Source organism: Bos mutus, chromosome 5 (assembly GCF_027580195.1).
Source record: "Bos mutus isolate GX-2022 chromosome 5, NWIPB_WYAK_1.1, whole genome shotgun sequence".
Classification (NCBI taxonomy): Eukaryota; Metazoa; Chordata; class Mammalia; order Artiodactyla; family Bovidae; genus Bos; species Bos mutus.
In genome coordinates this window covers 9,836,324-9,862,999 of record NC_091621.1, presented here as the reverse complement: position 1 = coordinate 9,862,999, position 26,676 = coordinate 9,836,324, and the positions used below count along the sequence as shown (strand labels likewise).

The window sequence follows — 26,676 nt, the reverse complement described above, 5'->3', positions numbered from 1 at the left end:
TTTCAACTTTCCCCCATAGGTATCTCTGATGAATATATAACACCTATGTTTAGCTTTTATAAAAGTGTTGCTGAATTGAAAATGACTCAAGAAGAGTATGCTCTGCTTACAGCTATTGTTATCCTCTCTCCAGGTAATTTCAATGTTATATCTTTATTTTTATTCCATTTTTCGGTTTTCCTCTCAAGTTTAGTAGGAATGTTAAGGAAAATCTTGGATAAAAAACATAAAGAGAAAGTAAAATGGCCTATAATTCCATCACTCAGATTGAACCATTGTTAACATTTCAGTGTAGTTCTCAGCCTTTTTCTGAACATCATGCTCATTCATTTAATAATTGCATTTTGAACGCCTTTATACACTAAACATGTTTCCAGACATTGCGGGATATAGCAGCAAAGAAACAGGAAGGATGTAGTTTATATCCTAGCAGAGTGAGAAAGACAATGAATAAAGAAACAAACAAAAAGAAGTTTCAGGATGTGGTAATACTACAAAAAAATTAAGATGTCATATAAGGAAAGAAATTGGCAGCAAAATGCTGTTATAATCAGTAGTCAGGGAAGGCTCATCTAAAGAGTTGAAATTTGAGCAAGACATAAATAAAACTATATACTTTTTTAACATAATAAAGAATATACTGTCTTTATACTTTTTCCATGTCATTAAAAATCATACTGGTAGAATTTTGTTGCAATATGTACATCATGTTGTATGATGTATAATCATTTACTTAGTTGTTACCATGTTTGGATATTCAAGATGTTTCCAGATTTGTCATTACTGTTTTTTTTAAACAATATTGAAATGAATCTCTGTACATAAAATTTGTCTATATTTTTTGATTAATTATTTGGGAATAAGTAATGTCATGTTCCTGATTTGTAAAGCTTAATTACAGTGTTAGCCTTAAACCATTTTAATATATGATACTCTGGCAGATGCTATTAATAGTTGTTACTTTGTTTTACCATGAGAAATTATAATTTTAGAAAGAATGACCCAGAAATTCCACTCCTCAGAATATACTCACCACAAATGACACTTATATCTATTCTTGGGGTTACCTTTTGGGTGCATTTGTCACCAAGTCCAAGCTCGTACTGCTCCCCACATGGTGGTCCGAAAAATCAAGAGATGAGTTGTTAGGATAAGGAATAGCAACTTTATCTGGAAAGCCAGCAGACTAGGATGGTGGACTAGTGTTCCAAAGAACCATCTCACCCAAGTTAGAACTCAGGCTTCTTTTATAATAAAATTGGAGCAGGTGTTGTTGGTTGCTGCAAACTTCTTGGTGCTGGAATCCTTTGTTCTTGCAGCTGTCCAGGTAGGTCTGGTTATAATCTTCCTATAAACCTCCAACAAGACAAATGTTATTCTCTGTTCTGCAACATTTTATCTCTAAATGAATGGAAAAGTGTCTTACTTTTAAAGGTCAGAGCCTTGAGAATGGGTTATTCTGTATATTTCAGGCTCCAGGCAACATTCTATTACAAAGTGCAGAGTTAAAATGACTAAGCATAGGTAACAGAGTACACAGTTTAAAACCAAAGGAGTAGTGTGCAGTCTTTCCTGAACACATTGATTGGAGGGAGAATTTAGGCAGGCCTCTGCGGGGCAGTTGGAGAAGGAAATGGCAACCCACTCCAGTGTTCTTGCCTGGAGAATCCCAGGGATGGGGGAGCCTGGTGGGCTGCCGTCTATGGGGTCGCACAGAGTCGGACACGACTGAAGCGACTTAGCAGCAGCAGCAGCAGCAGCAGCTGGGGGACAGTAAAGGTTTTATAGCTTGATCTAATTGTGATTACAGGAGTATATATACATGTGTGTAAAAATTCATCAATGTGAATACTTTGCCTATTTTAAGTGTACAGTATTTGTAAGTTACAGTTCAAAAAAAGTTAACCTTGCTGTAATTATGCCAAATTTTTACTTTTCCACTTTTTTTTGTCATTTTATTTTGAACTTGAAAAACAGATAGACAATACATAAAGGACAGAGAGGCAGTAGAGAAGCTTCAGGAACCACTGCTTGATGTGCTACAAAAGTTATGTAAGATTCATCAGCCTGAGAATCCTCAACATTTTGCCTGTCTTCTGGGTCGCCTGACTGAGTTGAGGACATTCAACCATCACCACGCAGACATGCTTATGTCATGGAGAGTGAATGACCACAAGTTTACCCCACTTCTCTGTGAAATCTGGGATGTGCAGTGATGAGCACTGCAGAGGCAGGGTCCAGCTCTTCATTTTCCTGATATAAATCTGATACATAACTTTCTTTTATTGCATTTGTACCTGGCTTCATGCCAGAATTTTCCTCTATATTTATGCGGTAGTTATATAACCCTAACTGTAAATATGGGGCTAGGTTGAAATACTCTCTATACTGTATTTTACAAAGCTTCAGGGAATTTTTCATTCAAATTGGCATGCCCTGTTTGCCAAATTAAATTAATCATTACTGTAAGTCTGTGGAAATAGGGAAAACTCTCATTTTGCTCTTCATCTTACCTTATTGCATATATTTTATTAAAGAGTTGTGTTCAATTTGGGCAATAAACCGAACATAATGGCAACAGGCTTTTCTTTGGGAACAAAATTTGAAAAATATGCAAACTTATTTCTTTAAATGATGAATGGCATCCTATTGAGTCTGAGGGGGTAATTTCCACAAAGATAAACTCTTACAACATAAATAGCGCTTTTCTCATCCCCGGAGGTCCTGGTGAATATTCATTCATTTGTGATAGCCCTTTGATAATTTCTTATTCGTCAAAGTTCACAGAGCATAGCATATAGAAAAGTTAATGATTCTCACATAAAATATTCCCTCAAGCAAATTCTTTCCCTACTTAGGATCCTGAGGTGGCATTTACAAATTCAAGTATGCAGATAACTCCAGTGATGGGACATTCCCTTTTCTCTCATAAAAGTGCTCTCTATTGGCTTTATGCATGTAATTACTCATTTTTCATTTATTTGTTTGTTTTGCTTTTGGAAAACACTCCTTCAGCTGGGTGCACAGCTGTGTATACTTCCCCTAAAGCAGGAATTAGTTCATTTCCTTCCTTCATTGTTATATTGTTGCATTCTTATCCCCACCATCCTTCAGTAAATATAATAAAACACCTTCTGTAAGTAATGGGTTTACATGTCCCTTAACTCCTGAAATCAGCCAAATTGGAGCTTGCTTAGCAGCAAAGAGTTTTTCATTTTAAAATATTAAGGCAATCCTGAAGTTCTAACAAAGGCTAGTCAGTAGAAAAGGAGTGAGTTGGGGCTAACATTAGTTGAATTCCATTTGTTTCAACAAGAAAAAAGACTTGAGTCCCCACTAAGTAAAATCTTTATGCTAATCTCCATGGGAGATATAAAGATGATGAAGACCCAGTAACTGCCTGGAGGGGCTTAAAAGAAAAGCAGAGGAAAGTGCTGTGGGCTTACCTGGGAAAATCTCATGGGGGAGGTCCTGAAGAATAGTCAGGACTTCATGGGTCAGGGTAAGAAAGGAGAGGATTCAAGGTGAACACAGTGGCAGGAGCCAAAGAAGGGGAGGTGGGGGAGTTGTACAGATGTTTAAGGACCAGGAGGAATGTGGGCCAGAGAGGGAGGGGCACAGTGCCTTTGTAAGCCTCAGTTTCACCTCTGCAAAATAAAGCTCTCAGTACCCACCATCAAAAGGGATTGAGCTGATGAATGAAGAGTAAATGGGAAATTGCAGACTCACCAGGGAAGTGGGTGGTGAGGAAAGGACATTTAAGACAGAGAAGTAAATTTCTGGATGCCTGAAGGAGAAGGGTCAGTTTGGGGAACTGAGTGTTTTGGTGTTTCCAGATCCTAAGGCATCTGGGGGAAAAGCAAGTGGTGGGAACTGAGCTGGAGCTGAGGGTGTCCTATAGATAGAGATAGAAGTTAATCTCTTAGGTCTGGACTTACTCAGGTGGTTAAGACCTTGTGATAGCAAGTATTATAACTTGTCCCCAGTTCCTGACATGGAGATTCTAAAACTCTTGGCATTACCTGAGTGATAGGAGGATCTTTATTATTCATAACAAGATCCTTTCATCCTTACCTGAGTTAATGCTAATAAGGTGACTCTTGGTGGGCCTCTAGATGCTTTAGGGTGGAGGATGGTTACCAGAGGAACCAACCACGTGATTAGAGGGTTAGAATTCAGTCCCATTCCTTGAACTCTGGGGAAGGGAGAGGAACATTGAGATCAATGTCAGTTGCCAATGGCCAGTGATTTAATCATTCATGCCTATGTAATGGAAATTCCAATTTAAAAAACCCACTAAATGATAGTATTTGGAGAGCTTCTGGGCTGGTGAACACATTGAGGTGCAGAAGGGTGATGTGCCAGAGAGTGTTTAAGCTCCACACCCTCCTCCATTTACCCTTTGTCTCTTTCATTTGACTCTTCCTGAGATGTAGCCTTTATAATACACTGGTAATAGTAAGTGAACTGCTTTCCTGAGTTCTGTGAGCCAAACCAGCAAATTAACAAACCTAGAGAGGGAATCACCTATACATATCTTATTTCCACATACGGGCACATTTTGAGGTTCCTAGACAGCATATTAAAAAGCAGAGACATCACTTTGCCACCAAAGATTTGATGCTTTCAAATTGTGGTGCTGGAGAAGACTCTTGAGAGTCTCTTGGACAACAAGAAGATTAAACCAGTCAATCCTAAAGGAAATGAGCCCTGAATATTTATTGGAAGGACTGATGCTGAAGCTGAAGCTCCAATACTTTGGCCACCTGATGTGAAGAGCTGACTCACTGGAAAAGACCCTGATATTGGGAAAGATTTAAAGCAGAAGAAGGGGATGACAGAGGATGAGATGGTTGGATGGCATCACTGACTCAATGGACATGAGTTTGAGCAAACTCTGGGAGATACTGAAGGCCAGGGAAGCCTGGAGTGCTGAAGTCCATGGGGTCACAAAGAGTCAGACATGACTGAGTGACTGAACAACAACTAAGGTTCCAGGTGGATATGAATTTTGGAGGGGAGGCTATTCGACTCTATATAAATATAACATTTTAGTATTGATCATAACTGTTATAAAATTTTATATTATTGAATTACAGATAATATTTGTTAGTGTAAATCAATAACATCCCTTTAAGATTGAACTTAGTCTTGTTTTTAATATTGGCTCTCAATAGATCATCTGCTGAATGAGTAGTTTAATTAACTGAGTGAATCAAGCTATCTGTAGCCCCCAAATTCCATCCAGTAGTTCACACAAGGCAGAATCCACGGATAGCTAATGTCAAAGCATTAAAAACAACAGCAGAAAATACAAAATGGAGAACAAAACCACTAGTAAATCAATCAAAAGGAAAAAAATCTCCAACAACTACAGTAAACTTTAAGCAATAAAGGAGCATTCTTTTTTTTTTTTAAAAATTATTGTTATTTTTTTTTACTTTACAATATTGTATTGGTTTTGCCATACATCAACATGGATCCGCCACGGGTGTACACGTGTTCCCCATCCTGAACCCCCCTCCCACCTCCCAATAAAGGAGCATTCTTATAGGGTTGTAAAAAAACCAAATCGTATTTCAATATTCAAGGATTATGAGATTATGAGTGACTCTTCTGTGTTCTGTAGAGATGTGTAGTCAGATGAATGAATATTCCTAATGTAATAACTTGAAAATTTTAGATCTCCAAGCATGATGCTTTCATCACAATTTGGAGAAAGTTAGAACTATTAAATAAAATACTTTGTCATCTGATGGAAGCAAACTGGTGAGGCTTGCTTTGCATGTTACGACCATTCCAATTTCAAGTGAGAACACCTAAAACATTACTGTTAACCTAACCACCAATTAGAAAATCTACACATGAAAGTAAATTGCAGCTCACTAGTTGAAACCCTCAATTACTAATTGCAGTGTTAAAATCAAGGTAGGTAAGATGGTGAATGTGCTTAGGGAGTGGGGTACTAGCGGGGTGGGGTACTAACTGAGAATTCTTGTAAAAGTGAAGTTGAGAGAGCAACACGGAGGACTTTTTTTATTCATAAGGGAAAAGCAATAACAATCAAAGAATCTAGAAGGGAACTCCTCACCCATTCCCCACCTTTAACCAATGAGGAAGATGGGCTTAGAGAATCTGATTTGCACAGATTTCCTGACTCTGGATTCACTTTTCACCACATTGTCCTTTATAAGCTAGAGGAGTTACCAAGACAAACCAAATAGACAATGAAAATAAAAAGAAACCAACCATGAAAATACCCTGCTGCCAAAATTTCAGCAAATAGCTTACAGAAATACTAAGTGGTGTGTGTGAGTGTGTGTGTGAGTTTGAGAGAGAATGTATACATACTTCACATAACATAGTTTCAATTTGTAATAAATAGTATTCAAATGTTTAGGTACATAGCATGCATCTAAGAAAAAATAGAACTGTTAACTGTTGACTCACCAAACAAAATCTGTGTGACACAATTTACTTATTCTTAAGGTTCTGGAAAGCAGTGTGCGTATTTTGATATTTGGGTTCAACAAATCCAACATAAAATCAGAATTCCACTCAAAGTTTGGCTGAAAATGGTATGACAAATTGCCCCTTTAGTTTTAAATAGAAACACTATAAAACTGGTTCCCAACCTTTTTGACACTAGGGACTGGTTACATGGAAGACAGTTCTTCCATGGACCAGAGTGTGTGTGTGTGGTGGTGGGGTTGGGGGTGCTGGTTTCAGGATGATTCAAGTGCATTACATTTATTGTGTACTTTATTTCAATTATTATTACATCAGTTCTACCTCAGTTAATCAGGTATTAGATTCCAGAGTTTGGGGACCCCTGCTATAAAACATAGGTTGATTTGAACACCAGATCCTGTGAAAATGGATCTACTGCAGTCATGGACAGCAAAGGGTTCTGGTAAAGACACCAGTAAAAAAGGAGCAACCACTCTTGGGTTCATTTAAGCGATTCAACGATCACTTAAATGTCAACTTTTTGATGACATCTTTACCGGGCTAACCCAGAAGGTAAGCTCTGCAAGAGCAGGACCCCACTGCTTAGGATGGAGTCTGGTACAGAACAAGTGCTTAAGTGTGTTTGTTATATTGACTTCTCAAATCTCTATCTCTTGCACGAACCACTTTAACCAGCTTCAGACCTAATTTTCCAACCATATCTTCTGAACACCTCAACGTGCACATTCCCCTCACATTTCAAAGTGAACACGACTTCACACCAAAATGCATTATTCTTCCCCCAGCGTTGTTCTGTGTTCCTTAGATTGGCATCACTGTCACAAGATACGAAGTCCAGATAAATCAGCCTTTTAAATATCTCCAGACATCTCTTTCTCACTATCCCTTCTGAGCTAGTTTAAGTAATTAGAATCTTTTAATTTTTAGAATTGCTGCCAATCTTACTACTGTCTCCAAAACCCTCAAAAATATTTTCCCCCCTAAAACACAAATCAATCACAATTGCTTGCAAGAAAGAATCTAAATTCTGTAGTATCTACAAAGGTTTCCTCTGTGCTTACTCCTCCAGCCTGATGTATCAATACCTCTAAATCCCTAAACTTGTCATTCAGAACTACAATTCCCAGGGCATTCCAGATGTTCTCACATCCCTGGAAGCTTATTCTCTCTGCCTAGAAAGCTCTTCTCACTCCTAATTATCCTCTCCTTTGGTAGTCCCTATTTGTCCTTCAAAATTCAAGTCTTTTCAAGGCTCTGACCATCACCCTTCAACACTGTAGGTGTTTCCTCTTTCACAGATTCTGATTTCCAGAGTCTTTATCACGTTGCTGAGCACTTTCAAGGTAAAGACTTTTCTCTTTTTAGTCTTTCAGCAAGCAACAGTACCTCTTCATTGTTTTTTTTTTTTTGTTGTTGTTGATAAGTGAATGAAGGAATAAATGTTAAAGAGCATCTGCTGCTACTGCTGCTAAGTCGCTACAGTTGTGTCCGACTCCGTGCGACCCCATAGAGGGCAACCCACAGGCTCCTCCCCTGGGATTCTCCAGGCAAGAATACTGGAGTGGGTTGCCATTTCCTTCTCCAATGCACGCATGCATGCTAAGTCGCTTCAGTCGTGTCTGACTCTGTGAGACCCCATGGACAGCAGCCCACCAGGCTCCTCTGTCCACAGGATCCTCCAGGCAAGAATACTGGAGTGGGCTGCCATTTCCTTCTCCAGCTAAAGAGTATCATTCCTGGTCAATTCCACTCTTTACAGATGGGAAACTGAGACCCAGAAAGGCGACATAATTTGACAAAATAAAGCTGAGAGAAAGGGCCTGGCTTTCCAGGCTTTCGGCTCTGACTTTATCCCATATTAAGCGACTTAGCAGCAGCAGCAGCAAGCCATGCTTAGTGATCAGAGACCTATTTTTTTTATTACATTCAAGACCAGTCTCCACTTTACCTCAACCCTCCTATTTCTCATTGTGTTGCGGTCAAATCCTTCTCCCGCCCCTCCCCCACGCCCTACTCTGGTGTTTCCCGAAGGAACAGCCAACATCCTCTTTCTGCTTTCAGTTGTGGCCTGGAACTGCAGGGTTTCTCTCCCTCTCCCCCAACCCCTCACAAGGATGACAGTTTGTATCCGGAAACGACAGCGCCTTCAATACAGTGAAATATCGGATTTAGGATTGGGAGGGGCTCTTAACAGATCAGGATAAAACTCAGGCAACTCTGAGCAACACTCCAGGTTGCTTCGAGAAGAGACTGATTCACCTCTCCTGCTAATCTGGACAAATACGGTTATTGTTGTCGCTGAGGGGCCAGATGAAAGGACGTGCCCTGTGACCAAGCCATTTTCTGTGAGAAGAGCGACTCTGCCGCCAGACTTGTGTGACCCTAGGCAGAGGAAACAGACTAGTCCCTTGATCCAGACGCACGCAGGTCTCGTGCTCCCTAGAGGCCTGGAGGCGGGGCGGGGCCTCCAGCCACCGCCCCTCTCCGCCTCCTTCGAAACAGGCCGCGGCGATTGGTTCCTTCAAAACGGGCCGCGGCGAACCCTGAGCCTGAGGCAGCCGCGGCGGCGGTTGGGTAGGGGCGTGCCGGCCAGGCACAGATTGAGCGAGATGTTGCCCAGCAAGAAGTGACCGTCCTGCGCCTGTGCGGGTGAGTACTTCTTTGTTTGACGTTCTCTTTTCCTCGCGAACTCTTACTTGCCTTCTTGGGGCTGCGGTGCCTCAACTGGCATTGGAAGAGGCCTCGCGCTCAGCCCACTCAAAGGGTTGATTCGGTAGGGGCTCCGAGCTGCGGGATTCAAGTTGATGTGCGATTGGTCCACTCGGGGAGTCGCGTGCGCTGATTGGTTCCTGGGGCCGTCAAGATGAAGCAAGTCCCTGCCTTCTGCCCACCCAGGTTTGGTGCAGGGGCCACAGGTGTGCTGGGGCGGCAGGTGTGCTAGGCGGGAGACGAGGTAATCACTCGCTGCCGCTCTGCTTTAGAATCCAGGAAGAGATCGGAGTCTGAAATTTAGCCTCTCCAGAGGCACCTTTGTTTCCAAGCACCTAGCTTATATAGGGTCACTTAATTCCTCGGTGTTACCCCTGGGAAGAACTGATGTAGTCACTGACCTTGGAAGGGAAATTGCAGATAGTTATTTTGCCATCCGGCAGAGGGAAAAGTTATCTGTTTGTTCCCTCCGGTCCACGCAAGGATCATGTCGCCGAGATGAACGGAAAGAGGGGACGTACCTCAAGGCTGTGAGCGCTGGTTTTCCCACCCGCACGTTTCGGTTTGAAGGGCTGCGTTGCGGGGAGGTTTGTAGATTGCCTTGGAAGTCGAAGGAAAATATTGGAGCCTGTGCTTGCCATTCAGTCGCTCCTGGTTCCTAACTAATCTCTTCGAACCGCAGGATTGAGTCTTACTGATTTAGAGTGCTTCGTGCAACGTCTGTTAGAAAAGCTGGTCAGTTCTTATTAAGTGAAGAGATGTTTCTTTGCCGGCCCTGTCTAGGTCAGAGTTTGGGTTTAGCTTCGTTTGTGTGAAGAGTGTTAATACCTACTCTCTCAGAAGATAAGCGTGTTGTGAACTGTCTGATCTCCTCAGTTGGCACTTAAATAATTAGGAATTGGCATTCTCGCCACCTCAGATTCCCTTTAGGAGGAGATTGGAATGGTTTTGAATGAAGAAGTGGAAACTGGTGGTAGTCGTCTGGTGTAGATCCCGATACGTGTCTGTCTGACTCATCTGTTTCAAAACCTCATTACAAACCAACGGACTTTGCGTGGTAGGTCTGTCTGCTATTTCCACTTTAATGAATTATAAATAATGTTTCTTTTTATGTGTTTCTAAGTGTGGGGGCTCTGAAGTCACACTTTACTATGTGTGTGACCTTAGGCAAGTTATTTAATCTTTCTAAGTCTATATTTTGTGCTGTGTAAACAAAGGTTAATATTAAGTAGTTGCTACCTTATTGCTGTGACGTTTGTGAAGATCAAATGAAATAATCCATGTAACTAGTTTAGTACATTACCTGACACATAACTAGCATTATTTCTGTGCTGCTGGGCAGAGAGGAGCAAAAGGTGAAGGCAGTACCAGAGGTAGTGGTATTAATATTTATCATTCATTGATTAAGTTTGTACATGTAAAGTACTCATTATTGTTTATCAGTATGAGATGGTTGGATGGCATCACTGACTCAGTGGACATGAGTTTGAGTAAACTTAGGGAGACAGTGAAGGACAGGGAAGCCTGGCTGGCTGCAGTCCATGGGGTCGCCAAGAGATGGACATGACTGAGGGACTGATCAACAAGGACAACAACTGTTTATCAAATGCATTATTACCTAGCATGTACCAGGTCCTGTTCTAGATGCTTTACTTATATATTGTTAAACCTGTTAGTAATCCTGCAGCGTCACTGGTGTTTTCTCCATTTTATAGATGAGGAAACTGAAGCCCAGAGAAAGAAATGAAGCTACTGAGGTTCACCCAGAATTCAGTCTAGACTGTCTCACTCCAATGTCCAGCCCCTTTTTTTAATCACACTACTCTTGCATTTATATACCCAGATTTAAGCTTCTTTGCACAAAGTTGTTTGTATGGCCCAGGTTCATTTTTCCCATGGGTTTCAGTTCATTTTGCCTACTTCATTAAAAAATAGTGGTAAGTAATTTGTGATGGTGAATCAAAGTGTGTGATAAAGGAATAATGTCAACAGTATACTGCTATTACTAAAAAACGAAATGAGTCCAATGACGTTTGGAGACTTGGTCGGTTTAAAAGTAATGTTTCCTAATTTATATTTTCCCATTCAGTTTTTTCGTATTTACTGTACTTTTTATTAAGCAGCACTCTTTTTGTTTTTTTCTCTGTCAATTTCAATTTAAGTTTGGAGATAATGAAAGTTCAGTTATTTCAGTAATTGTTTTTCAAGCTGACTGTTGTGAGGAAAGTAAGGGGTTAAGGTTAATGCATACATACTGTAAACTGGCTGTACTTCTGTGTGGGTGTGTTTTACTTTCTTCCTATTATTTGTTTCTCCCTCTACTTTGTTATTTTTTAAATTCTTAATGAAACTTGAAGTGTACATAGTATTTGAGAGAATAGGAAACTTGAGTCTGTCAGTCAGTTGTCTCACTTTGAATTTCCCTGTTTTAATTGAAATGTAACTACCATAGAGAAATGCCTCAGAAGTAATGTTTACAAGATGCAGCCAATAATTATAATTGTTATCTCTTCAGTGTTTCTCCTTCTAAAAACTCAAAAAGTTTTCTCATATTGCATTGTTACAAAATAGGGGTTTTAACAGAAAGTTGCTATGTATCTTGTCAATGAATTACCAATTTTCAAAGAACTAAAATATGATGAAATGTAGCAGATACACTAAATGCAGTTTCATTTTTACTGCTGTAAGGGTCTTTTACAATATTATGACCATCAGTCAAATGTTAGATATTGCTGAAGTGCTGACTGGTAGAGATTTCTACCTCCTCTCACAAAAACAAACTTTTCTGTAAGAAAGTATAAGCTATGGTGAAGGGCTCACTTTACATAGAATTTTAAATATTGTGACTTTTGTTTTTCTTTGGATGACTTGTTAATGTTTTTGATTGCCAAAATAAAATTGGCTGTTGAAAAAAATTACTTAACTTTGTTCAGGAATTTTTTTCTCTCACCCTCACACAGTTTAGAAAACACTGTGACCAGAGTAACATAATTAAGTACTGTCCTGCAGATTGCTTTTGGTTGCATGACATATAATGGACATCTTTTCATATCAATACAAACAGTTCTTATTCTTTCAAGTGGCCGAATGAATCCACTGTATGAATGTCCTGTATGTTATTTTAGAGGTTTCCTGTTAATAGACATTTAATGTTGTTTTACATTTCTTTATGTGGAAACAGTGTCAGAGTTTATTTTTTGGGGCTCCAAAATCACTGCAGATGGTGACTGCAACCATGAAATTAAAAGACACTTACTCCTTGGAAGGAAAGTTATGACCAACCTAGATAGCATATTCAAAAGCAGAGACATTACTATGCCAGCAAAGGTTCGTCTAGTCAAGGCTATGGTTTTTCCTGTGGTCATGTATGGATGTGAGAGTTGGACTGTGAAGAAGGCTGAGCGCCGAAGAATTGATGCTTTGGAACTGTGGTGTTGGAGAAGACTCTTGAGAGCCCCTTGGACTGCAAGGAGATCCAACCAGTCCATTCTGAAGGAGATCAGCCCTGGGAGTTCTTTGTAAGGAATGATGCTAAAGCTGAAACTCCAGTACTTTGGCCACCTCAGGCGAAGAGTTGACTCATTGGAAAAGACTCTGATGTTGGGAGGGATTGGGGACAGGAGGAGAAGGGGACGCCAGAGGATGAGATGGCTGGATGGCATCACAGACTCGATGGACGTGAGTCTGGGTGAACTCCGGGAGTTGGTGATGGACAAGAAGGCCTGGCGTGCTGTGATTCATGGGGTCACAATGAGTTGGACACGACTGAGTGACTGAACTGAGCTGAACTGATGTTAGTGTATATGCATGTTTTCCATTGTATACATATGCCTGCAATATGGGAGACCTGGGTTCGATCCCTGGGTCGGGAAGATCCCCTGGAGAAGGAGATGGCAACCCACTCCAGTATTCTTGCCTGGAAAATTCCATGGACGGAGGGGTCTGGCAGGTGACAGTCCATGGGATTGCGAAGGGTCAGACAAGACTGAGCGACTTCACTTTTCACTTTCATGTTTTCCATTGATTCTTTTAGTCTGTCATATATAAAGGTGAACTGATTTTAAGTTTTGTGTTTTTTTTTTAAACATTTCTTGGCTCCTTCCTCTCAAAGCCAGCAGTGTGACAATCTTTCTCCACCTCTATTCTCACATCCCCTTCTCTGGCTCTGACCTTTCTGCCTCCCACTTATAAGAATTTTTGTTATTATAATGGGCTCACCAGGAAAACCTCCCATTTTCTTAGGCCCTTAATTTACTCAATCAGCAGGGTCCATTTTGCTCATGAAAACAGTATATTCACAGGTTTGGGGGTTATTACATAGATGTCTTTGGGGTTCATTATCCTGTCTGCTGCAAATGGAGTTTATTTAAAAGATGTAATAAAAATGTACTTATCCAGTAGGACAGCCATATGAATTCCTGAGTAGTATATTGACCCCAGAGCCCTTGCCTGTTGGCACAGCTCTTCTGACCTGTTCATTTGGATCCTCTGCTAAATGTACACCAGATTTAGTCTTTTTTTTTTTTTCAGTGATTTTCTGTCAGGTAGCTCACTTGACCTGCTGGTACCTTGACTAGTAACTACTTCACATATTTCTCCTTGGACATGTATGATGGGAGGCAAGATTATTTATCAGTTCAGGTCCCATAATAAACAAAAATGAAAAATAATAAATAATACCCCCAAAAGTTTCCTGTTAGATACTTGTTTGCTGTGTGTCGGCTTCCAAGACTTGCACCACATTTTACCTATCTGGTTTTTCCTAGAGATGTTCACACATCCATCTTCCACTGCAAGTGTTTTCCTAAACTTTCAGCTTGAATACTTCTCTCAACACTACTTCCAGTAGCAATCCTGTAATAGACTTGCCTCCCTGGCAGCTCACATGGTAAAGAATCTGCCTACAGTACAGGAGACCCAGGTTCAATGCCCAGAGGTCTAGAAGATTCCCCTGGAGAAGGAAATGGCTACCAACTCCAGTTCTTGCCTGGAGAATTCCATGGACAGAATTAAGTATATACTATTTCTTCATTATTTCTGTACATTGCTTGACCAAGTTGCGACCCTATGGACTTAATTCTGTCCATGGAATTCTCCAGGCAAGAACTGGAGTATAAAACACTGTATAAATAAGGAATTGGGAGAAATGCTAGGTGAATTCAAGAGCTACAGATATAAGCAGAATTAATTTAGGCCAATCAGGAAGGGCTCCTGGGAGAAGGTAAATCAGAAGAGTTGTAAACCTGGAATAATCTAGATGAGGACTCTGTCCCTCCTGTTGACTCTTTTTTTCCTGTTTAAATGTTGGATTTTCTCAGGACTTGTTCTAGGCCCTAATCACTGTTTTCTCCATTTTTTTTTTTTCCAGAAAGGTCTCACTCTTTCTAGAGGCTTTATCTCCCAAGGATTGCTGACAATTTCTGTCTCCTCCCAAACTTTCCAACTGCCAACTGCCAAAATGACATTTTGGCTTGAATGTCTTTAAAGGCGTCTCAAATGAAACATGACCAAAACACAGCGCTTTTGCCATCTCTGCTGGGTTCCCTGCTTCAGTCTGTTCAGATGCCCATCATCCTCATCTCACTAAACACTGCCATCATCTATTTGCTCAGTTGCTTAAACCAGAAAACCTGGAGTCGTTCCTGACAATTCACTCTGCGCCCACATCCTTTGCCTTCACCCTCCATCTCTAACCGTTATCAAGTCTTGATTCTTAACTCCAAAATAGATGTCGGATCCATCCAGTTCTCTCTGGTTGAGACGTTACCAGCGTCCCTCCTCAGTCATCATCATTTGTCGCTGAACTACTGCGGTGGGTCCACTCCTCTTCCCCTTCCAGGCTGTTCTCCATCTCATCTCCTACGTGCTCAGTGTCCTTTGCTCTCCCACCACTCCTCTCTGCTTCTCCTTCTCTCACTGAAGCCACTGATTGTTTTTCCCACATCTCTACCCACCTGTCCTTCTGTTTCCTTCCCCCTTTTCTCTGTTAAACCCGTCACTATTTTGCTCCCATGTCTCCCGCCCCGCTGCAGGAGATCTGGTAAAACTATGAATTACATTATGTCTTTCCTTTGGTTAAAACTCTTCCATGGCTTCCTACTGCACTTAGAATAAAATCCAATTTCCTCAACTTGGCTTTGTGTGGTGGGGTTACTGCCTGACTTTGCAGCCCTATCCTAAGGCACACATGCTCCACGCTTCAGTCATACTGGCTTCTTTCAGTCCTCAGAATGCACCAAATGCTCTCTGTTCAGAGTCTTTGTAAAAAGTATTCTCTATGCATAGAACTTTTCCTCTTCTCTCTCCCTGGCTGATTCCCACCATTCTTCAAGTTCATGTTTTTCCTCTGGCAAAACCATTACTATATCACTCAGTCTGAGTCTTTAAAGTAGGCCCCTGCTGTTCTCTCTCTGTTCTTTCCTCCAAAGCAATTATCATGATTTAACATTGTATATTCGTCTGTGTATTCACTAATGTACACAAACGAATGCAGTGGCTCCATGAGAGCATCACTGCGTCTCTTGCCTGGGGTGCCTAGTTTAATGAAGGGTGTGAGTAAATACTTGGGTAAATGAAGGAATGGCCATGCTTGGATGAACATGTAGTCTGAACTGTGATGGAGCCACAGAAATGAGCAAAACTGGTAGAGAGGATGCTGAGGAGACAGCTTGAGTGGAGCAAAGAGCCTCTTTGTGACACACCGGAAGACTTATTCTAGCAATAGACTTGTAGGTCACAAATCCATATTTGAGTATACTCCCAATTAAGTTGTTGGTCTTTTAGAGTTTTTAATGTTTATTTATGGGCTTCCCTTGTGGCTCAGCTGGTAAAGAATCTGCCTGCAATGCGAGAGACCTGGGTTCGATCCCTGGGTTGGAATGATCCCCTGGAGAAGAGGAAGACTACCCACTCCAGTATTCTGGCCTGGAAAGTTCCATAGACTGTATATAGTCCATTGGTTCACAAAGAGTCGTTCGTTTAACTGTATTACAATATGTTGTAAATTTTTTATGTTAGAAAAAAGAAGCTTTCCAAATTACATTTAATGATTTCTCAGTATTTTATCTCTTTTTAATTTGATGAATTATGTTAAGTGCACTATAATTATGTTTCATCATGGTATCATCACAACAACTCACTTGTTAAGTGTCAGTATGTGTCAGGTACTTTATTTGTATCACCTCATTTAATCTTTACATGAAGCAGACAAGGGAGGTGGTGGTATCCCATTTACAAATGAGAACATGGATTCAGAGAAGTTAACTACCCTAAAGTAAAAAAGAAAGTGAAGTTACTCGGTCGTGTTCAACTCTTTGCCACCCCATGGACGGTAGCCCTACCAGGCTCCTCTATCCATGGGATTTTCCAGACAAGAGTCCGGGAGTGGGTTACCTTTTTTTTCTCCAGGGGATCTTCCCAACCCAGGGATCGAACCCAGGTCTCCTGCATTGCAGGCAGACACTTTACTGTCTGAGCCACCAGGGAAGCTAACTAACTATCCCAAGATCATCTGAAATTCAAACCAGATGGATCTGCTACTTTCTACTACCCCAATGGTGCCCTTATGGTGACTTATTTTATACATTAAAAAACATGAACTGTGTTCTGTATGAATTTGTTGTTCATTCGCTAAGTCCTATCTGACTCAACGTGACTCTATGAACTGCAGAACGCAAGGCTCCTCTGTCCTCTACTATCTTGGAGTTTGCTCAGATTCATGTCCATTGAGTTAATGGTGCTATCTAACCATCTCATCCTCTGCCTTCTCCAAAATGATCCCTTCTCCTTTTGCCTTCAGTCTTCCATAGCATCAGGGTCTTTTCCAATGTGTTGGCTCTTCTCATCAGGTGGTCAAAGTATTGGAGCTTCAGCTTCAGCATTAGTCCTTACAATGAATATTCAGTGTCGATTTCCTTTAGGATTGACTGGTTTGATCTCCTTGCTGTCCGAGGGACTCTCAAAATCTTCTCCAGCGCCACAATTCAAAAGCATCAATTCTCTGGCGCTCAGCCTTCTTTTTGGTCCAGCTCTCACATCTATGCTGCTGCTGCTGCTGCTGCTAAGTCACTTCAGTCGTGTCCAACCCTGTGTGACCCCAGAGACGGCAGCCCACGAGGCTCCCCTGTCCCTGGGATTCTCCAGGCAAGAACACTGGAGTGGGTTGCCATTTCCTTCTCCAATGCATGAGAGTGAAAAGTGAAAGTGAAGTTGCTCAGTCGTGTCCAACTCCTAGCGACCTCATGGACTGCAGCCTACCAGGCTCCTCCATCCATGGGATTTTCCAGGCAAGAGTACTGGAGTGGGGTGCCATTGCCTTCTCCGTCTCACATCCATACATGACTGTAAAAACTGTGGACCTTTGTCGGCAAAGTGATGTCTCTGCTTTTTAATACACTCTCTACGTTTGTCATAGTTTTCCTTCCAAGAAGCAAGTGTCTTTTAATTTCATGGCTGCAGCCTCCATCTACAGTGATTTTGGAGCTCAAGAAAATAAAATCTGTCACTGTTTCCACTTTTTCCCCTATTTGCCATGAAGCAGTGTGACCAGATACCATGACCTTAGTTTTTTTTAGTGTTGTGTTTCAAGTCAACTTTTTCACCCTCTTCCTTTACCCTCATCAAGAAGTTCTTTAGTTCCTCTTCACTTTCTGCTATTAGAGTAGTATCATCTGTATGTCTGAGGTTGTTGTTATTCCACCCAGCAATCTTGATTCCAGCTTGTGGTTTATCCAGCCTGGCATTTCACATGATGTACTCTGCATATAGATTAAATAAGCACGGTGACAATATACAGCTTTGTTGTACTCCTTTCCCAGTTTTGAGCTAGTCATTCCGTGTCCAATTCTAACTGTTGCTTCTTGACCCACATACAGATTTCTCAGGAAACAGGTAAGGTAGACTGGTACTCCCATCTCTTGTTGTGCATGGTCAAAGGCTTTAGTTAATGAAGCAGAAGTAGATGTTTTTCTGAGATTCCTTTGCTTTTCCCATGATTAAAAAAAATGTTGGCAATTTGATCTCTGGTTCCTCTGCCTCTTTGGAACCCAGCTTGTACATCTCAAGTTCTCAGTTCACATACTGCTGAAGCCTCTAGCATGAGGAATTTTGAGCATAACCTTGCTAGCATGTGAAATGAGCACAATTGTAGTTGGAACATTCTTTGGCATTGCCCTTCTTTGGGATTGGAATGAAAACTGACCTTTTCCAATCCTGTGGCCACTGCTGAGTTTTCAAAATTTGCTGGCATATTGAGTGTAGCACTTTAACAGCATTATCTTTTAGGATTTGAAATAGCTCAGCTGGAATTGTCACCTCCACTAACTTTATTCAAAGTAATGCTTCCTAAGGCCCACTTGACTTCACATTCCAGGATGTCTGGCTCTAGGTGAGTGACCACACCATCGTGGTTATTTGGGCATTAAGACCTTTTTTGTATAGTTCTTCTGTGTATTCTTGCCACCTCTTCTTATCTCTTTTGCTTCTGTTAGGTCCTTACTGTTTCTGCCCTTTATTGTGCCCATCTTTCCATGAAATGTTCCCTTGATATCTTTCCATGAAATATTCCCTTGATATCTTCAGTTTTGTTGAGATTTCTAGTCTTTCCCATTCTATTGTTTTCCTCTGTTTTGAATTGTTGATTTATGTAGGCTTTTTTTTTTTTTAAATAATGTTTCCTTGCTGTTCTCTGGAACTTTGCATTCACCTGGATTTATATTTCCCTTTTGCCCTTGCCTTTAGTTTCTCTTCTTAGCTATTTGTAAAGCCGCCTCAGACAACCACTTTGCCTCCTTGCGTTTCTTTTTCTTGGGGATAGTTTTGGTCACCACCTTCTGTACAATGTAATGAACCTCTGTCCATAGGTCTTCAGGCACTCTGTCTACCAGATCTAATCCCTTGAATCTATTTGTCGCTTTCCCTGTATAATCATAATGGATTTAATTTAAGTCATACCTGAATGATCTAGTGGTTTTCCCTACTTTGTTCAGTTTAAGCCTGAGTTTTGCAATAAGAAGCTCATGTTCTGAGACACAGTCCACTCCAGGTCTTTTTTTTTTTTTCTCACTGTATAGAACTTCTCCATCTTCAGCTGCAAAAAATACAATCAATCTGATTTTGGTGTTGACCATCTGGTGATGTCCATGTATAGAGTCTTCTCTTGTATTGTTGGAAAAGGGTGTTTGCTATGACCAGTGTGCTCTCTTGACAAAACTGTTGGCCTTTGTCTTGCTTCATTTTGTACTCCAGAAAACCAACATTTGCCTGTTATTCTATGTACCTCTTGACTTCCTACTTTTGCATTCCAATCCCCTATGATGAAAAGGACATCTTTCTTTGGTGTTCTAAAAGGTTTTATAGTCTTCATACAACCAATCAATGTTAGCTTCTTCAGCATCAGTGGTTGAAGCGCATAGACTTGTGTTACTATGATGTTGAATGGTTTGCCTTGAAAGTGAACTGAGATCATTCTGTTATTTTTGAGGTTGCACCCAAGTACTGCATTTTGGACTCTTTTATTGACTATGAGGACTAATCCATTTCTTCTAAGGGATTCTTGCCCACAGTAGTAGATACAATGGTCATCTAAATTAAATTTGCCCATTCCTGTCTATTTTAGTTCACTGATTCCTGAGATGTTTAGTCTTGCCATTTCGTGTTTGACCACATCCAATTTACCTTGTATCATGGACCTAACTTTGCATGATCCTGTGCAGTATTGTTCTTTACCATATCAGACTTTACTTTCACCACCAGGCATATCCACTGAGCATAAAATGAGCACATAATGCATATAAACTGAGCATTGTTTTCACTTTGGCCCCACCATTTCATTCTTTCTGGAGCTATTTGTAATTGCCCTCTGGTCTTCCCCAGTAGTATATTGGACACCTTCCAACCTGGGGCCTCATTTTCTGGTGTCATATCTTTTTGTCTTTTTATACTGTTTGTGAGGTTCTCATGGCAAGAATACTGAAGTGGGTTACCATTTCCTCCTTCAGAGTACCACGATTTGTCAGAACTCTGCACTATGACCCGTCTGTCTTGGGTGGCCTTGCATGGCATGGCTCATAGTTTCGTTGAATTACGCAAGCCCCTTCACTACGACAAGGCTGTGATCCATGAAAGGGATGGTGTGAATATAGCATTTCTATTTTCTCTTCTAGGCAACTAAGAAATATTTAACTCAGAATTTTAAAGCTGAGAAGATAGTTTTTTTATTCCCGTGAACAAATCAGGATATTTTCTTCAACTATTTTTCCAAATGAAGCATTAAAAATGATGAAATGTTTTTTGACACACAGAAGGGAGTACCAAGTAATGTAAGAACACTTGTGTCCTCACCACTTCTCCTGAATGAGAATCTTGTTGGTACCGTTGCCTCTGTGCATTCCATCCCAATCTCACGTTCCTTCCCTCCTCAGCAGTGACCACTGTGCCAACCTGGGCATTTATCATATCCCTGCAGCTTGTGTGTCTTGGCAGTTATCTGTCAGCTGGGTGCTATCGGTGTGTTGCAGTGGCAGTTAATGTTATTTTTCTGAGGAATCTTACTTTATTTCTTTGCTTTTTGGCCATTATTTTACAAATCGGCTCCTGTTTTGTTCCAGGACTGAGCCATGCCACTTGCGCTCTCCCCACCATATTTTATTAATATAATGTGATTAGGAATTAAAATGTACTCGGTTTTGGAGCCTACAGCTGTGGAACAAAGGAGCAGCTCCACAGGCTGGCATTTTTTTTTTTTAATTCCCATTATGATCTGAAGTCAAATTGGTATAAAGAGCCTTACCATAAATAATCTTAAGGATCTCATGGCTGAAACTATTTCTGAGGGTTGTTGTTCAGTCAGTAAGTCATGTCCAACTCTTTTGTGACCCCATGGGCGAAGTGGACTAGGTCCAAATTCAGTTCAAGTTTCAGGTAGATGAGCTTATTATGTGCTTCTAACATTTTCTCCAGATTTAAAAAATTGAGCATGGTATGCCTCACTTGTGGTTTGTCTTGTTGAAGACTTGCATTAGCAAATAGTCTGGCCTTGGTCACATGAGAGCTTCCCACTGCCACCCCCCCCCCACCCCCTCCAGATCTAAAGGAAAAGACTTCCTCAAGATGGCACAGAATTAAAATAGTCTTCTCCAAAAAGACAGACAAAAAACAGAAACCAAAAAGGCCAGTAAGTTGCTAATTAAGATGCAGCTCCAAAGTGAAGAGTTGCTGATTCAGTGTAATTAGTTTATGTGGGAAAAAAATGTAGAGACTGAGACTTTTAGGGAAAGATAGATAAGAGGAAAGTAGGTAATAAGCTGAGTAAGCAGCAAGAATTGCAGTTGTGATGCAGGTTAGGGACTGGGCTAGCAGTAGACAAGAAGCTGCTTTGGGATTGTATACTTGAGACAAAAATGGCTTAGAAAGAGAATGGCTCGAAAATATCAAATCACTGGCTCTTAGTATCTGGAACACGGTGAATACTCTGGAGTTAATTGATGATTCACTGATAGAGTCTCATCAACTAATAAATGTTTTCCAGTAAGAGCATATATTTGTGTACATGATAGTTTTCCACATATGAAGATGTGTTATAACTTATCTGAGTAACATTTATTAAATAACTACTTTTAAAAGGTAATCAAGATGGTTGTCCTTTTGTCATCTTTAAAGTAGTTCTATGAGATAAGGGTGATGTGGGAAAATATATATATGTACGTGTATATATATTATATTTAAATAGACTCTGCTAAAGTTCAGTGACTGAAGGTTGTGCACAAATTCTTCATTTCTTTCATAAAACTAATTTTGTCGAATTTTCCGTGAAAAGTGCAACTGCTAAACATTCTTGTGATAGCTTCTTTGTGACTGTGTCACTGTTCTTGATTTGCACACGCCTTATAATTTAAGCCTTCTTTTGTTTGGGGTTGGCAGTTCCAACTGTTCAAGCTCTTGTCTGATTATGTGGGACTCCTTATTTTAATAGGAGCAGCTTCTCTGCTGCATTTTTTAAAAAATGGTCTCGAAAGCTTCTTACTGTGGATCTTTGTTAGGGACAAAGGATTATTTATGCTAAAGGAAAATGTATTCCCCACTGAATTAGCTCGTGGGAAGCATAACAAGCTCATTAGTAATGCTCAATTGTACTTTGGCCTTTTGCTAGGGTAGAGAGAAGGAAAAATGATATCAGGAACATTCTGCTGTTCTTTGACTTCTTACAAAACCAACGTGATGTGTAACATCAGACTTTTCAGATAGGTTTAGCTCCATTTCAGCTTTGGTACCAGAAGTGTTCCTGAGAGGAAAGTGGAATGTGTAGTGGTCACCGTGCCTGAGGTATGTTTGGCATGACTTAGGGGAAGAAAGTCACTTTTCCTGGGAAATGGATAACATTATAGCCATGAGCCATTTCCTATTTTTTTCTAAGAATGTTTTAATGGTGGTTTACAATTAAAAAATAGACCAGTATATTATGCTGCTCTCAGCAATCTAAAAATTCTAGGTTTTATATAGTCTATATTATTCTGAATGTTTTCAAACTCTTTTTTTCCTCTGAAAATATATTAAAGAATTGTATTAATCTAACTTAATTAAAGTTGTATTTTTTTTCTTGTAGATTTCAAGAATAGTACTTGAGAGTTTGAATTCCTGTTCCTTTTGGGTTTTTGGCTTTAACACCTCGTGGAGAAAATAACTTATGAAAAATTATTATAGAAAGGTATTGAGTGTTGTTTCATAGTTAAAATTGATATTTTTTCTTTTTTACTTTATCGTATGGTAGAAGAGGCTTATGGTTTAGCCTCTTGTGAATTTATACGAAGTTTAGATAAACTTACATGATCTCTTTGTAAAGATCAGATGAAAGATACTTTCAGTATCAGTCATTGTGATGTTTGTATTATACTTACAGTGTCTTCACAGGGAGAAATTCTGGGGCATTTTTCATTTAAAACTAAGTTTTATTGTTAATTTTATTTTACTAGGCAGATGCTTTAAGAGTTTCTTTGATATTAGTGCCAGAAACTACATGTTAAAGTGTTTCAGGTTTTCCTTTTTCAAATGAGGAGTACTTTTATGAAGAAGCTAGGAGTATGATTGAATTCTCCTATCATCAAATAACTCCAAATAGAAGAAAAAGTATTAGGTTTTCTGTCAAATAGAATAAAGCAGATTCCTTATAAGTTGAGGGTTTGGGGGAATGGAAAAGCTACCATTGTGTTAATATTAATGTTTTGTTTTATTTTCAGAACAGCAGTGTCATTTCAGTATAGATGACCATGCTGCCTGCAATTCAAGTAAGTGGTTTCCTTGGGAAAATATGTATTTGAATTAATGAGATCAATGTAACAAGATTGCAATAATTAGTAGAGTTATCACAATTTTTTTTATTGTACTAGTTTTTTAAGCATCAAATTTAATAACAGAAATACTCTATTTTTACTTTCTAGTTCTAAAAAGACTTTAAGCATTCATTAATACTGCATATTTGTAAGAATCAAAAGTACCTTTAGGATTGGTGAGTTCATCTTAATTATACTACCCAAGGAAAAGAATTAGAATATTTTGTGATTTTCTTCTCATTAGAATTTAGGATGTGTTTGTAGTTAAAAGAACGTTCAATGAAAACAAATGAAAGTTTTTAATTTTAGATAATTGTACATGTGTCCTTTAATGCCTGTAAGTAACATGGTATTAAAACTTAAAATTTAAAGTGTGGATTTTTTTAGTTAGTTTTTTGGTGAGGAGAAGCAAGATGGAAATAATGAGATAAACCAGAATCATCTTGCATTTGAATTTGAATGATTTCCAGAGTTAGTACTTATTCTTATATCCTTTAAAGTTTTCTTTCTTTTGATATACATAGAACATGACTGAATTTTAACTTAAAACTGCCTGGAAGGTCTACTTAGAAAGATGCAAGCAACTGATAATAAAGTTTGCCCTGAAAAGTGAGAATTGTAGCGTCAATCAGATTCCATGTCTGATTTTAGTTCTGCCACTCTATGAGGTTCTGGCAAGTTATTTTACCTCTCTGAGTTCCTACTTCCTTGCCTCTAAGGTGAGGATAATAGCATTTATTTTTTAGGTAGTTGTGAGGAATCAGTGAGATATCATGAGCAAGATGTGTCCTGGAATGTGTTACATACTAGGCACTTAAGAAGTTTGGTTGTATCATTGGTACAACAAAATTACCCAAATGTAAAACTGGAGATTATACCTGTGTCATGAGAGTCTTTTTTTTTTTTTAATTAAAAAAGACGACATCAAGATAACAGTGGGTGATAGCCTAGAGAAGATAATTTATCAAATGGTTAAGAACAACTCAGGCTGTGTTGTTGCTTTCTCTCCTCCTGTGCTGTGCAGCTCTGTCTTCCAACTCTACTAGTAAACACTTTCATAGTGTTTTCCTTTTGGGCTTCCCTGATAACTCAGTTGGTAAAGAATCCACCTGCAATGCAGGAGACCCTAGTTCGATTCCTGGGTCAGGAAGATACCCTGGAGAAGGGATAGGCTACCCACTCCAGTATTCTTGGGCTTCCCTTGTGGCTCAGCTGGTAAAGAATCTGCCTGCAATGCGGGAGATTCTTGGGTTGGGAAGATCTCCTGGAGAAGGGAAAGGCTACCCACTCCAGTATTCTAGCCTGGAGAATTCCATGGAATGTACAATCCATGGGGTCACAGAGTCAGACACGAATGAGCGACTTTCACTTCCCTTTGGGACTTGGCAGTTTATGGCAGTCTCCCAAAAGGTCTTATTTGGGTCCTCTCTAATCCACATTGAGTATGCTCAGAACTTCTTATTTCTAAAAACCATTTTTATCTGAGTATTTACATCTGTCTGTTTTTAACCAGGTCTCTGCATGTCATCAGTTTGATGTTGATTATGTTTTCTTCCTTATTGAGTGCTTTTTATCATTGCACATTGACCATATTTTTCTCATTTCCATCCTGCTGGCCATTAATACTTTCTTGATGAATTTTTTTTTTTCACAGTGTTTTCGTGTAGTTCCATGAACCTTTCTCTCATCTAGATTACACAGATCCACCTCTAGTGATTCTTTTTCAAGAGTACTCTTGGCATCCCTCATGGAAGTTTTTGCTTCTTTCCCTGGTGAATGTGAGAACTTCCTAGGATTTTCACCTCTTTGCTAATTAGACTTTATTATTCCTAAATGCCTTGCAGAGAGGAGGCACCCAGTAGACAGCTGTTTTCAATTTGTTTCTTATTCACTTAATTCATGAAGGTCTTCCTTGCCCCTTTTTATGTCCATGGTTCTGATTAGTAAATAAACTTACAGTCTAAAAATCAGTGAACTATAGCTCCTAATCTTTTTTGGGTCCTAGTCCCTTTTGGGAGAAGGCAATGGCAACCCACTCTAGTACTCTTGCCTGGAAAATCCCATGGACGGAGGAGCCTGGTAGGCTGCGGTCCATGGGGTCGCTAAGAATCGAACACAACTGAGCAACTTCACTTTCACTTTTCACTTTCATGCATTGGAGAAGGAAATGGCAACCCACTCCAGTACTCTTGCCAGGAGAATCCCAGGGTCGGCGGAGCCTGGTGGGCTGCTGTCTATGGGATCGCATAGAATCGGACACCACTGAAGTGACTTAGCTGCAGCAGCAGCAGCAGCAGCAGCAGCAGTCCCTTTTGAAAACCTGACAAAAACTATGAACTCTCTCTCAGAAAAGGATTGTTTGTACATAGGATTAAATTTTTGCCTAAATGTCAGTTAGGTTAAATCAGTAAGTTGTGTACTGATTCAAGTTCTTCTGTAGACGGCCTATGGTTAGGAATCTTTGCAATATGACAGTTTTCAGCATGTTTGAGGACAATCTTTATACATGCAGACTTTGTTGTTAACATCTAACTTTTAGCAACATTGATATGCCAATTGATTTACAATGTTGTGTTGGTTTTTGCTGTACAACAATGTGAATCAGTCGTAATTATATATATCCCCTCCCTCTAAAGTCTCCCTCTCCTCCCCACCAATCCCACCCCTCTAGGTCATCATAGAGCACCAGGCTGGGCTCCCTGTGTTATACAGAAGCTCCCCACCATCTGTTTTACACGTGATAGTGTACAGATGTCAGTGCTGCTGTTTCAGCTCAGCCCACCCTCACCTTCCCTGGCTGTGTCCATAGGTCTGTTCTCTACTAGGTTCATCAGCACTATCTTTTCCCCCTAGATTCCATATATATGCATTAATATATGATACTTGTTTTTCTCTGACTTACTTCGTCTGTGTAAGAGGCTCTAGGTTTACCCACCTCACTGCAACTGACTCAAATTCATTCCTTTTTATCAACCCAGGTTTTTATAGTTTTCTGTTTGCAATAATAGGAATATTCAAGTACTCATCTCCCTAATATGGCAAGAAATTAAGAATGACTTTTGTTAATTTTAACTTCTCCATTTTTGCACATGATTTTTTCGAGACCACCTTCCTAGCTAATACCCATTTTTCTTTGACAAACATTCACATCTTCTCTGACTTTTGTCAGCTC

General features: G+C 40.0%; 2 protein-coding genes across 9 annotated transcripts in view; both read left to right on the top strand.

Moving 5' to 3' along the window:
- The window catches only part of NR1H4 (nuclear receptor subfamily 1 group H member 4), an 81,382-nt gene extending 75,745 nt beyond the window's left edge, over positions 1-5,637 (top strand). For 2 of the 4 annotated variants that reach the window (XM_005889597.2, XM_005889596.2), the window contains exons 8-9: positions 20-133; positions 1,978-5,637. In XM_005889597.2, the coding sequence (XP_005889659.1) occupies positions 20-133; positions 1,978-2,216 (353 nt within the window). In that variant the 3' untranslated portion in view covers positions 2,217-5,637. The remainder of the gene's footprint in view (positions 1-19; positions 134-1,977) is intronic. The other 2 variants (XM_005889599.3, XM_005889598.3) reach the window with 1 other exon arrangement.
- Positions 5,638-8,986: 3,349 nt separating this feature from the next.
- Positions 8,987-26,676, top strand: part of GAS2L3 (growth arrest specific 2 like 3) — a 37,850-nt gene continuing 20,160 nt past the window's right edge. Inside the window, exons 1-4 of one of the 5 annotated variants that reach the window (XM_070370281.1) lie at positions 8,987-9,120; positions 10,100-10,237; positions 22,781-22,882; positions 23,412-23,459. In XM_070370281.1, the coding sequence (XP_070226382.1) occupies positions 23,436-23,459 (24 nt within the window). In that variant the 5' untranslated portion in view covers positions 8,987-9,120; positions 10,100-10,237; positions 22,781-22,882; positions 23,412-23,435. The other 4 variants (XM_070370283.1, XM_070370282.1, XM_070370284.1 and 1 more) reach the window with 4 other exon arrangements.